The sequence below is a fragment of the Giraffa tippelskirchi genome, chromosome 12, assembly GCF_054371585.1.
Source record: "Giraffa tippelskirchi isolate mGirTip1 chromosome 12, T2T-mGirTip1v1.2.pri, whole genome shotgun sequence".
Classification (NCBI taxonomy): Eukaryota; Metazoa; Chordata; class Mammalia; order Artiodactyla; family Giraffidae; genus Giraffa; species Giraffa tippelskirchi.
The window spans coordinates 99,906,116-99,919,183 of NC_137286.1; the positions used below are offsets into that span (position 1 = coordinate 99,906,116).

Here is a 13,068-nt window from a genome sequence, read left to right on the forward strand (position 1 = left end):
AGCAACACAGGAGAGGGGGCTGGGCAGGGTTCCTGCTGGCCCACCGACAGCAACAGAGGCTCTGCAGGTGGAGCTAACTCTGAATCCAGCTGCCAGTGCTTATTCACGCCCTTCCCTTGGGGAAGTCATTTATTTTAGGGTTTTTACCTATGAGGAGACATTTGCCTCACCAGGATTTAATAAAGTTTTAAATGAGATGGCGCTTAGCACGCTGGCTGAAACCGAGCCAATTTTTCTTATTGGACTATTTGTAAGATTAACTTGGGGGGGGTGGGGGCATGGACAGGTAAAGTCAGGCTTCAAGCCCTTCCAAATAGCTGAATCTGAACAATGAGACTGAAAGCTAAACCTCACTGGAAAATATTGACATTTCTATGTAAGTAGAAACATCTGAAAATAGGAAAACATTTGGTCATTTTTGGGTAGCAACAAAATTAAGGATATTTCATCTGGTACTGCCCAGTGGCACTCAAACAAATTAATACTGTATTTTTTCATTTTAACCTAACAACAGATTTGAATATACCCATTACATTCCTTTGCGTTTTTGTCTTTCAACTGAGAACTGGGTACAATCTCAAGTTTCTGATCTAGTAATATTCTTCCTTACAACTTGCTTTTTTTTTTAAAAAAAAAAAAAAAACAGATCCAATTTCTTATTGAAGGGTCATAAGAAAGGAAGCATCAGAAAATGCCCCTTTTTCTGAAACTGGAGGCAAAGAGAGAGAATTTTTATTTTGAGTACTCTCAAAAGTATTTGCCACTGCTTCTTGACACACATCACTGCGGTAAATTGCTGGGAAGTACATGTCAACATCCTCTGCTCCTACCTGAGGTTCATCAATTTTACCTACTATTAATCAATATCTTTAGGGCTTCCCTGGTGTCTCAGACAGTAAAGAATCCACCTGCAATGTGGGATTTCTGGGTTTGATCCCTGGGTTAGGAAGATCCCCTGGAGGAGGAGATGGCAACCCACTCCAGTATTCTTGCCTGGAGAATCCCATGGAGAGAGGAGCCTGGTGGGCTCCAGTTCATGAGGTCGCAGAGTCGAACATGACTGAGTGATTCAGCACAGCACTTCATAATTTATCCTAGAGTCTAGGTTTGATTCCCAGCTCTGCCACTTACAAATGGTATATGTTAAGTTGGGTCATGGTGAAGATTAGAGAAAATGATGCAGGTAAAGCATTTAATACAGCACTGATACTTCCACAAGGGCTTATAATATCAGCTATTATTATTACGTTTAATGCAATGTTATATAGCAACAGGTGGTCATTAATAGTCATCTGTAATTGTACATTTTATATTTTACGGGGGTTACTACTGGTGGCTCTTGCCTGGGAAATCCCATGGACAGAGGAGCCTAGTGGGCAGGAGTCCATGGGGGTCACGTGTCCAAAGTGTTGGACACAACTAAGCAACTGAACACACACTGGTTGCTACCCTTTCCCCTTGGTAAAAGACTACTTTGTTCAGGTAGCAGGCAGAAGTCTTGTCTAACAGAAGGCGGAGAGCATGCCCAGTGCAGGGCATGCATCAAGTTTGTTGAAGTCAACACGGTAATTCCATTCAACTTTGCCAATGACTGACATGTGACCCAATTCTAACTAGAGGAATACAAGAAGAAGTTTGCTGGGGTTTGGTGTTTTTTTCTTTAGCAAAATCTTCTCCTTCCTGCCAGAAGATCAACCTAAACTGGGCCTCCTCCCTTCCTCTTAAGTAGAGTGAAGACATTTAGAACCAAGGTAGTCATCTTGTTATCATGCAGTGCTGGTCTAAAGATGGGATGGTCTGGGTCCCTCCAGCTTCTAAAACCCCTTGGAATTACCCAGCTCCATCCAGGCTGTGGGTCAGGCATGCTAATTAAGTCTTCCTTCTTTCAGCCATGAGAAAGTTTACCTATTTTGTATAGCAAAGGCATCCTAAAATGACACACATTTCATATCACTAGAAGTGAAAGTTAGTTCTATGTATTAACCATACCACTATACCTGTGAATGGCAGGTATTTTGAGTGGTGACAAGAGGGATTTAAGATTTAGAAATGAAAGTCCTGATGTTGAGAGTCCTACTTAATTTCCAATTTCTACTTTTTCTTTCCTTTTTTAAAAAATAAATAAAGCAGTTGACTAATCACAATGATAACAATTTGAATTTCAACTCCCTTATCCCTCTAAGAAAATGGTAATAAGCACTGAAATGGCAAACAGAACAGTTAACAACAGAAAGAAAAGCAGCCAAGGTAAAACAGATTTGGGGATATTTAAACTGTGATAGAATCTTCATTCTCATTCATAATTGTGACCTTTCTTAAAGTTCAAGCATTTAAATTGTTAGTTAAAAATTAGTTGTTTTTTTTAAGTTGAAAATGGGCCAAGTTTTCAAATAGCTTCAAAATGGATATCTCAATTGGCATAAACTAGGATTACCTTTCCCATAATGATAAGGACTGGGATTTGTTTAGTAAATGGAATGCAAAATCAGAAGGCAAGACTAAAATGTCTCACTTTCCTGTTTGCTAGCAATTGTATTCAATCAAGTAAAACAGAAAGAGGACAGGTTGTCATGGAAGAAAAGATGAGGTCAGGCCTCAGGGTCACCATCAAATCAAGAAGGAGGGGGACCAGAGTCCCAGAGTGGCCCAACAGGGGGTGGGCTTCTCTACAGACTACCCAAGGAAGCCATGATTCTCATCAGAAAAAAGTAGATCGATACAGAGGGAGGGGACTGTTGCTGCTGTTGTTGTTCAGTTGCTAAGTTGTGTCTGACTCTCTGCGACCCCATGGACTGCAGTACGCCAGGCTTCCCTGTCCTTCACCATCTCCCAGAGTTTGCTCAAACTCCTGTTCATGGAATTGGTGATGTGAGGTACAAACTATTAGGCACAAGATAAGCTACAATGATACACTGTATAACCCAGAGAATACAGCTAATATTTTATAATAACTACAAATGAAGTATAACCTTTAAGAATTATGAGTCAGTATATTGTACACCCACAACATACAATATTGTACATCAATTATACTTCAATTAAGAAAAAAATAGATGATTAATTCTAGGGTGCTGACATAGTACACGTAATACTAAGGTTAAGTCCATGTTGCCTTTCGACTGCAAGGCCTCATTTTGGGGGAAGATTTGTTAGAAACGTGGTCTTCAAAAACTTAAAAGTTGAAAAGCAGGTTTTTTATTTATTTTTTTAAAGGAAAACTGCAATTTATCTTCTCATTGATGCTCTAACCTGTAAATTTCAAACTAACTGCTTATAATCTGCTAAAGTCATAGGCAAGCTACTCAGCTAGAGCAACTTTTCCAGTCTTTAAGATTCTTTAAAGCTGTCACAGAACTGTCTACCTACCTGCAGGCATTAAGTAAGGGTCAACAGTATAATAAACCAAACAATGTTTCAGACAGATTTTCTAATAGAACCCTGCATCCTTATGAACTTTACTTCAGTATGGCTTAACCGAAACACAGTATCTACTAAAACCTAGAAGAGTATCCTTGGGCTGTAGCCTCCAGAACGCCAGCCATCTCCATAAACACCATATCTTGCTGTGCAGAAAGAAATGCCTGACCCCACATGAAGAATGCCAGCCCCTCAGATTGAAGACAATCCTGTTCAAATTCCCTGAGTTAGACATGCAGTCACTTCGCTGTAAAAATAACGACAGAAAGAACCCGATAGGCTGTAGAGTACAATGACTTTATCTTACTCAGAATACTGAAGAGCTAGTTAGCTCAAGAAACTGACCAAGCTTGGGAAGTCAGAGATGGATCTCCACTTATCAGTCAAGTTCAAAAACCTACAGCTCACCCTCCTTCGGTCTGGCTTTAATGGGGTGGGAGAAATAACTGACAAATATTACAATGTTGACATAAACCTCTCTTTTCAGTGGCGGCATTCAAAACCCTTCACACAAAACAGCTATAGACAGTGTCAGGTTTGTTCCTTTCACATAAGGAAGTGAGGGAAGGAGATGATCAAGGTCACACACAGAAAAACAACAGAAAAACAGGGAAGGAAAACCTAATCTTGTATTTGCACAATTGAAGCATTTTATTGATTTGACGGTTACATAATAAATCATTTTCCTGATTTGCCGAATCCTTTCTACATAAATATGACATTCAAATGGAATTTTACTGAAGTATTGCCCTAGTTAATCTAATACCCTATCCTTTTCATGGTTGCCAAAATACATATTTACCTGTTTAAATCCTAACTCAAAGAAGTCAGCGTAGTGTTTCTTAAACTTAGGACAAAAAAAATTTAACAGGTTTAATTGTATATTCCATAATGTTGTGCTTGTGGCATTAGCTGAGAAGTCCTAGAAATTTCAAAGCTGTCTTCCCTGTGAAACTACTGTGCACTTTGGTGCACTTTGCAACTGAGAACAGCAGAGGCAGTTAGAGTTGTATATCAAATTAGAGTTGATAAAAGTACTTAATGTAGATTTGAATGCCTTCTTGAAAAAGATTCCAGCTCTCTTAAATTGACATGACAACAAGTTCTTACAGCAGCATAAAAAGTATTAGCTGAAGTGTTACGGCTTTGGCTTAAATTTCCATCTGTAGCTCATCAAATGACTAAAACAGTAGAAAGGAATTAAACCAAAATCAGACTGATTACAGAGTCTGATATGCTGGTAGAATATAAACTTTCACTACTTAGCATCTGGAGTTTTGGATGACTAACACTGAAATGCTTGTGCTTGTGTGTTCTGTAAAAAAGAAGAAGTGTTTGTAACAATATAGGTGAGATATATGATCATTAAACAACTTACAGAAATATATTTCACACACACACATACATCACACACACATACACACACACCCCTTCTCTCTTAAGTCCCCAAATATTCTGAAGAGTGATCCACCTCAAATGAAATATAATGGCTTTAAGTTAGTCCCACACCAAAATTCTGATAAACATCGTAACTCCTCTTCACATTTTTCTAAGGTAAAGAATGTCTGTCTGAAACCCTTGTTCTCCCAAATACTGACATCTGGTTAAGTGTTTCAGAGTAAATAATTTACATTTCCTCCTCTCCTTCAACCATCCTGCTAGAATGGAATATTGGAAAATGTTCTCACAGGATTTTGCCTGTAAACACCAGGCTTCCAATAATTCTCTGATGCAGTGAAATACATCCAGAAAGTTAACGTCAACAGAATCTTTCAAACACCTCCTCCCAAATAAAATTCTCTAGGGCACACAATCTTTCTGAAATATCACTGGATCCTCTCCTAGTCCTGGGAACTTTTGCGTTAATCATCTTGAATTCTGAATCTAAAAAGCAAGGAAGGGAAACTCTGAGACCTTTGATGGTGGGATCCAGGTCTGAACGAGCGAAGAAGCTCCCAAAGCAGTGTGTCCAGTGCACAGAAGATCCTCGAGAAGAAAGAAGTAATGGATAGTGTCTGCTTGCTTCACTGACAGTATCAAGAAGCAAAGCATTTTGGAGTAATAACCAAGAAAAGCTGATGCTAAGATAGTAAGTTTTTGAGTGTGAATATAAAGCAGCATTGAAGAGTAAATTAAAATGTTCTAATGGAAAAGGCTATTTGCATTTCTCCTCCAAAACTGGGAGATGCATTTCAGCTCAAAGAGACAGCATTCTTTTATTCATATAGCCAACAGTTCTACAATGGAACAATATTGACGTGAACATGATGAATGGAACCTATCAAATGAGAGAGATTAGTACAAAGAAAAAGAGATAAGGCTGTGTACTATCTTTTCCATAAATGCCACTCTCCAGTAAGTGGCTGCCTGCTAAATCTTCTGCACTGGGGTCATCTGCAAATAGTGGATGATACCCAAAAGGCACCATATTGTGGAATATTTGAAATGTTCAAGTGTTTAAAAAAAAACTAGGAAATGCTAGGGTACAAATAAATTCAGGAATTTTTCATACAGATGTGTTTTGGATGGACTCACCTCTGTGTACCTTAGGTGATAAATGCCAAGCTATACTGCATTTCAAAAGTCCCATGCAAAGGTCAAGCCCACGGACTAAGAGCATTATTTGCTCATTTGATCTGAAAACTCACAAAATATACCTACATGCTGCCATATGGGTATCTCATGACAGAGAAGATAAACTTCGGGAAAATTAAGCCTTATTATCCCAAACCAGGAACACTCAATAAGCTAGTTTATTCCTAATCAATGCATCGAATTCATCAAATGAGGTAATGTAGTGTTTGAAGGTGCTGAGCAGACTACAAGACACTAAATAAATTTAAGGTTTAGTATGGAAAAAAAACTTGCACAAAAGGTTATATGAATATAACTGAATATAAATGTCAATCTATGGAACAGCTCCAACACAAGTAAAATGTCATTTCTCATCAACTCAAACTTATTTCTGACCCCAGCTCATTCAAAGTATCCCACCAGGCTCAAAAATAAAGATGTAACTATTAAGATGATCAGGACTCATGGAATCTATTTAATTCCTTGAACTGTACCCAAAAGTGAACTAGTGAGTCATGAGTATTAAACTGTTTTGAAACAGATGTCTTTTAAATAAAGGGCATATTTGCATGTTGTATCAGTTGAAACATCTAAATACTGGCAACTTTCTCAAATACCCTGGGTGGTTCCCAGATTGTAAAAATATCCAGGTCATCTCTTCTTCTTGCCTACTACAGTTTGCCTTTTGGACTATTTCAGTTCTTTCCAACAACTTCTCCAAGCACCATGCAAAAAGTAGGCAAAGAAGCTGAAACTGAATCATTTTGGATGGCCAGTCTTGTGGGCAGCGGGGGTGGTTTATGGTGGCAGAGACCAGAGCTATCAGGTAAGCTGAGACACCCGAATTACAGATACATCTCCATCATCCTTGGAAATAGTCTCCCTGTTCTCTCTGATAAAGACAATAAGGAGTTTGCTACTGATTTAAAAAAAAAAAACCCACAACATAGCAGAGAAACCTCAACAAGCAAAGGACAGTTCTAAAAGAAGACCATTAATACATTTTTATGTATTTAATTATGTATTTACATAATTAAATAACTTTTAGAAATGGGGGAAATCAACATAAAATATTCTACCAGAAGAAATGTACCCTTTTACTATAATCTTTTGTGAGTGTATGTGTGTGAAATGACCATAGGGTACAGAGCCGCCTATGTATTGTATTTAATACTCAGAGTGAAGAATTGTTAATACTTAAGTCTTTCAAAGAGCTATGTACTAAGGAGATGATGTTCTCCTTCACAGGGTCTTGAAAGACAAAAAGAGAGGAGGGGTGGGTGGAGAGAGGGAGAGAGCTCTTCAAAGGTACACAGGGAAGGAAGAGGCTAAGAACTGGGTAACTTAGTCAGTCAACAAGAATGAAAATACCTATAAAGCACTACATTGCCCAAAGTGTTCTTGACCCTTTGGTCATTCTGTGGGTGATTATTTAAAAATTAGATTATCACTGGATTCGGGGAGGGGCTGATGGCACTTTACTACCATCCTAGCTTTGAGCAAATCACTTTTTCAACTCTCATTTTTCTGATTTTCATCTGTAAAATATAGATAATAGGTAGTAACCTTGCAGGGTTACTGGAAAGAGTAAAGATAATAAACAGAGTGGTCATATGCCCTCCTTTGCCCAGGGCAGTCCCTGTTCGTGCCTAGTGTCCCAGCATAATTATTAACTTTCACTCGCAAGTGTCTCAGTTTGGACAAACAATGATGTGGTTTGCCCTACATATAAATTACCAAGTATAACATCTGACGCAAGGTGGGCCCTCAGGCACTGTGGCAGCTACTGCTACTCTAGATTCTAGGATTTTTCATGCATTTCAACCAAAAAAATAAACCCTTAAAACAAAAGCAAATAAAATCCTCAAATTTGCTTTCATCATAAACCCAGGATACATCAACTCTTTATCCTTGGAGAGAGTGGGTATTGATTGATTTGGGGTTCCACTTCTCATCAGGACAATCAATTATTTTAGCTGAGGTAAAATAGGAACAGGAAGCCGGGGGTAACTCTCCTCTAGATGCCTGGAACAGTGCTGCGAGCTCCCCACTGGGAGAAGACCCAGGTGGGTGTGCTTGCGCTTGAGCTGTACTGCTCTGCTGGCCTCAGGCGACCTGGCTAACCTCTTCCGTTTTCTACATCTTTAAACCAACTGTAGGGGCTTCCCTGGTGGTATAGTGGATAAGAATCCACCTGCCATTGCAGGAGACACGAGTTTGATCCCTGGTCCAGGAAGACCCCCACATACCGTGGAGCAATGAAGCCCATGTACCACAACTACTGAGCCTGAGCCCAGGAGCCAAAACTACGGAAACCACGTGCCCTAGAGCCCATGCTCCACAACTCAAGAAGCCACTGCAATGAGGAGGCCTGCACTGCAACTAGGGAAAAGCCCTTGCAGCAGTGAAGACCCAGCACAGCACCCACCTTCCTCCCCCACCCCTCAAAAAAAAACCACTCGACCAAACTAAATTAACACCTTGAGATGTCTAAGGCTTTCTCATAGCATCTTTGTAGTATCCCGTGACATCTACAGGGATCAATAAATACTGCTCTGCAGTGAATGGGATGTGTTTCCAATCCTCACTTGCACATGGCTTCTTTTCGTCCTCAGAGCTGACCATATACTAACCGGCATTTCTGCAGTGGACACAAACACTGTCCTTATCACCACGACCTAACTCATATCTGAGAAATGCCACACCCAACTCTTCCCCTAAAGCAAGTTTGCCTACAACAACATGAGTCATTTTATATGTACAGCGGTCCCTTCCAAAACGGGCCCGGGGCTTGCTCAGTTCCCTAGAGCAGTTTATTTGTCAATAAAATTCCCATTCCCTGAAAGCATTAACAGACATTCAGAGGCTTCTTATCTCTATGGGGTTTGCAAGGTTTGTCAGCATTGCAGAAAGGATACAAACTGCCTTGCCCTGCAAAGATGGAGATGTTAAAAGAACCCTGAAGGCCCCTTCATCCGCTGGGCTCCATGGGGAGTGGGGTGGGGTGGAGGGTGAAACAAAGGAATGCTGGTTAGAAGTTTCAGCTAGGTGGGCAAGCCTACATACCAGCTCTGAGCCTCCATACAAAGCAAACCCTCCTTTCCATGAAACAACTGGGAACTACCTGCTCTAAACATTTTTCTGTAGCAAACCTGGAAGGCCAAGGTGACTTTCGGCCACCGAGAATATTCCCAGGCCATCTCCCACGCTGCTGGAAGGTATGTACTTTGGGAAGGTAGGCATATTCCAATAGCAGCTGAGGCATGGACTGGAGAGCAAGTTGCTGAAACACAGAGAGGGCAGCAAATTAACTATGGCTGGAGCAGGAGAATATAAACAAGGAACTCAAAGAGGGTCCTGTGTGGTGGTCACCGACACTCGGGGGCAAGAAGGGTTGAGATGGGGGCAAGAAGGGTTGAGATGAAGTCTTTGAAAAGCTGGCAGAAGCCCTCCAGGCTGCTCTATGACAGGTGGACCAGGTGGAGACCACTGCAACACTCCAGGTTAAACCTGGGAGGGTCCATGGTGGCCATGGCTGTGGACACCAGTGAGACACCAGTGAGAATCACTGACCAGCTGGGGAAGGCCTGGATAAGAGTGGGAAAGGAGCAAACAGGGGCAGGTGTCCAGGCGCATAAGGAAAGCAGTGAAGTCTGCAAAAGACATTTTATTTCCAGACATCAAGGCCATTTTGAATTTTCAACTCCATTAAAATGAAAGTGCAGGCTGACAGAGAGGGCAAGCCTGTGAAGAAGGGAGTGTCAAAATGAAGTGAAAGAAAAGCTAACACACCACACCAGGCAATGACTGATGTAACTGACTTGTTCACTCTTTAGGGGAGACAAGTATACACAAAATCACAACGTGCCATTAAAAAAAAAATGTAACTCTTAACCTGGTAAATGCTCAAGGAAGCATCTGTCCTCTTATGACCACCCTGCAAAGCAGTCAGACGTAGTTATAGTTTGCTTTATTGGTTTTTAATTGTCGCACTTTCATAAATAAACCCCACTGCATAATTAGAGGCCTGATTCTCCATTCCAGTGTGGAGGCAGGGTTGCAGGGGTGGGGGGGTCGGGTGTCCTCACCTCTCAAACCTGTGATGCTGGGCCAACGAGCTGCCCACCCCATGGTGCATCTTGTCAGCCTTGGGGCCCTGAGAAGGCTGAGCTCCCTAAAGCTTCTGTGTTTCACTTTGTCTTCCACACAAATTCCTTTCTCTCTCTCTTTTTTTTTGGCCACTGAAAACATGTAAAACAGAGCTACAGTGTTGCAACAAGCTTAAAGAAGACCTAGCCGAAGGTGTATTTCCTCTTCCTCTTTTAAGAAACAACTGAAAAACATTCTGACCTCCCCCCAAAGGCACACTAGAGAAATTACCAAGTTCACTCTTGTGCAATAAAGAAATTAAGATTGAGGGTGAATGCTGTGTCTTAGTCACCTCTGTAGCTCCACAGCCTGGCATGTAGTAAATCTGGAGTAAACATTTGCTGAATGAATGAAAGAATTCAAAACTGTGTCCTAGACACTCTCAAAGTAGAAATGAACAGTCATTCTGAACCATCTTCCTGATGTGAGCGCAGGGTGGGGAAATGGAGAGAGTTTAGGAAGAGGGTTAGAGAATACAAGCTTTGTCTAGAATAATCTGAAAATAGACAAGCAGAGAAAGGTTTTAAAAGAAATCTCACTGGCCTCAGAATTGTCCCAACATAATTTTCTATCTAATGAGGCAATGACAGAAATTGACAAAAGAAAATAATCTGGCCTTAAAGTGCTCAAAATAATGATTCAGTATCACATACGGATGTCAAACTCGCAGTAAGTCTTTCCAGATATTTGGAAAACTGCTCCTAAAGAACCTTGTATATCCAATTCTTGTCACTAATCAAAGAGGGTAATAGACAAAGGAAGATTCACCCTTACATGTGAAGTATTAACACAAATAATGAATCCAAGATAAATGAATTATGATTGTAACAAAGGAATGCTGTTGGGGTGACAGCATTACTCCCAAATGGCTTCCCACTTGTAGAAAAACAGCTTTAGACAAGCCCCTTGGTGTATACAGTGGTGCAAAATGACCTGGAAAAGATGGTTTCTATGGATAGCATTTAGAGATGCATATCCCTGAACACCTTCCAGCCGAAGGTACTCTGTCTCTTTTCTCAAAGCAATTAAGGCACAGGTTCTCCTGCCAGGGTTTTGTTTACATACGAACAATCTTGTCCACAGGTCATTTGTGTAGGAGATAATTAATCACCAGCTCTTGGACCTGCAGGTAGGTTAATTCGTATGCATGAAATACAACATAAAATTTTTTCTTGGAAAGAAAATTTTTGTTTAATTTCAAACAATTCAGGACCTGTAATACCAGCCAGTCTTTTAATCCAAAGCAAGTACAAAGGCTGATCGGTGAAATAGAGAAGACTTTGTTTTTAAACTGTTCAGAAAATGCAAGGCATCACTGATCACCTGAAGGCCTCATTTTAATTTGATTCCAGATCCATGATGCCTTAGAGGTTGTCTTTTTGAAAGATCTTCCTGCTAAAAGCTTTAAATAGGTCAGAACCCTAACTTCAGAAGCCGTAACATTCTGATATCCTAATAAATGATTTTACGGTCAGCAACTCACTTGTTTATGTTTCAGAAAAGCACATTATTTGGACTACGACAAACATCAGGATTTTTTTTTAAATCCAAGTATTAAGTACTATTATAATATATTAATATTATATGCTATTATAGTTCTGAACATCAACCACACGGACAAGGGAGAGACCAAATAAATCTGCAAGTGCCTCTATATTCATAAAAGATGAGTCAGGTTTTGGACCATTAAGTACTTTTTATTTCTTTAGACAATACCCTAATAAAACAATTATGAAGTACTCTGAAGCCCTGCCACACCCCTTTGATTAAACCACACTTCACGAAATTATTTCGATAAAACCTGAACACAGTAAACACACACCAAGGCAGGAAATGCAGCCTGGAATACCCCGTCCTGCGCTCACCAAGAGTCTGAAGGGCCATCTCACTTGAAAATTTAATCAAACCACATCTACCGTAATTCCACCACAGCTTCTGCACTTCAGGGAGGCTAGTTCAGTCTCTGACATTTTGATTTTCATAGCAGATGGAAGCAAAAAAGAAAAAGAAAAAACTTCCTGGGCTCACAAGCCTATGCTTTTCAGTTGAGGCTTTTATTGCTCAGATCTTACGCAACACCCAGCAAACAAACAAACAAACAAAAAGGCTATTTTCAGTTACTCACTATTACTCCAGGATTTCAGTAAATATTTGATACTGATCTCGAAGAAGCCGGAATCCTGCTGGCTGGCCATGTCGGCGGCATACAAAGAGCCTGCTCCGGGGGCTGGACCGTGAGCCGCGCGGAGCAGGTACCGGGCGTGGGAGGGATGCGCTGGTCACAGGTTCGTGATGTAAGCGGGGTCAGCGGCCGGGAGGCTGGCTCTGCGGGTCCACCTCCGGCGAGTCCTCATGAGAAGGACGCGGCGGAGCGGGAGAGGGATGCTCGGCCGCTCCTCCTCCCGGTCCAGGACTGGCTGCTTATTCGCTGGGTGCGGATCCCTAGCCCTGGGAGGCGTCTGCCAGTGCCAGCGACGCCGGCAGCCGGTCGCCCACACGCTTGGCCCGGCAGGTACGGGGCCGAGGAAGTCCCACCTGCACGGGGTATGCGTGGAGGGGGTGCGGGGGAGGCACGGCACAGGGATTTGCGAGGAGGGATGGGCCAGGAGGGATGCGCGGGGAGGGTCCCCCCCAGGGTCCCCCCCACCCCCGCCCCCACAGTCCGGGCCCCCGCCTCAGCTGTGGTAAGAACCTCCCAGCTCCTGCGGATCCTCGGATCCTCGCCGCTCAGCCCCGCTGCGGGTGAGCTGCACACCCCCGACCCCGGGGGGCACCCGCCGCGCTCCCCCACGCGCGTCCGCCCCCGGAATCCACACAACTACGGCGGCCCTGTGGCACCCCTGGATCTGGTGGTGGATCTGAAAAGCGCCCTCCGTCTGCCCCTCTGCAAGGGAGCTTGATCACAACAGGATGTCGGCCGGGGCTTTT

General features: G+C 42.1%; 1 protein-coding gene across 3 annotated transcripts in view; it reads right to left on the bottom strand.

Moving 5' to 3' along the window:
• Positions 1-13,068, bottom strand: part of FRY (FRY microtubule binding protein) — a 330,073-nt gene that overhangs the window by 230,963 nt on the left and 86,042 nt on the right. For 2 of the 3 annotated variants that reach the window (XM_081549217.1, XM_081549220.1), the window contains exon 1: positions 12,266-13,047. The exons of the other annotated variant lie outside the window; for it this stretch is intronic. In XM_081549217.1, the coding sequence (XP_081405343.1) occupies positions 12,266-12,335 (70 nt within the window). In that variant the 5' untranslated portion in view covers positions 12,336-13,047. Of the gene's footprint in view, positions 1-12,265; positions 13,048-13,068 lie in introns of those variants that run through there. 3 annotated transcript variants of the gene reach the window in all.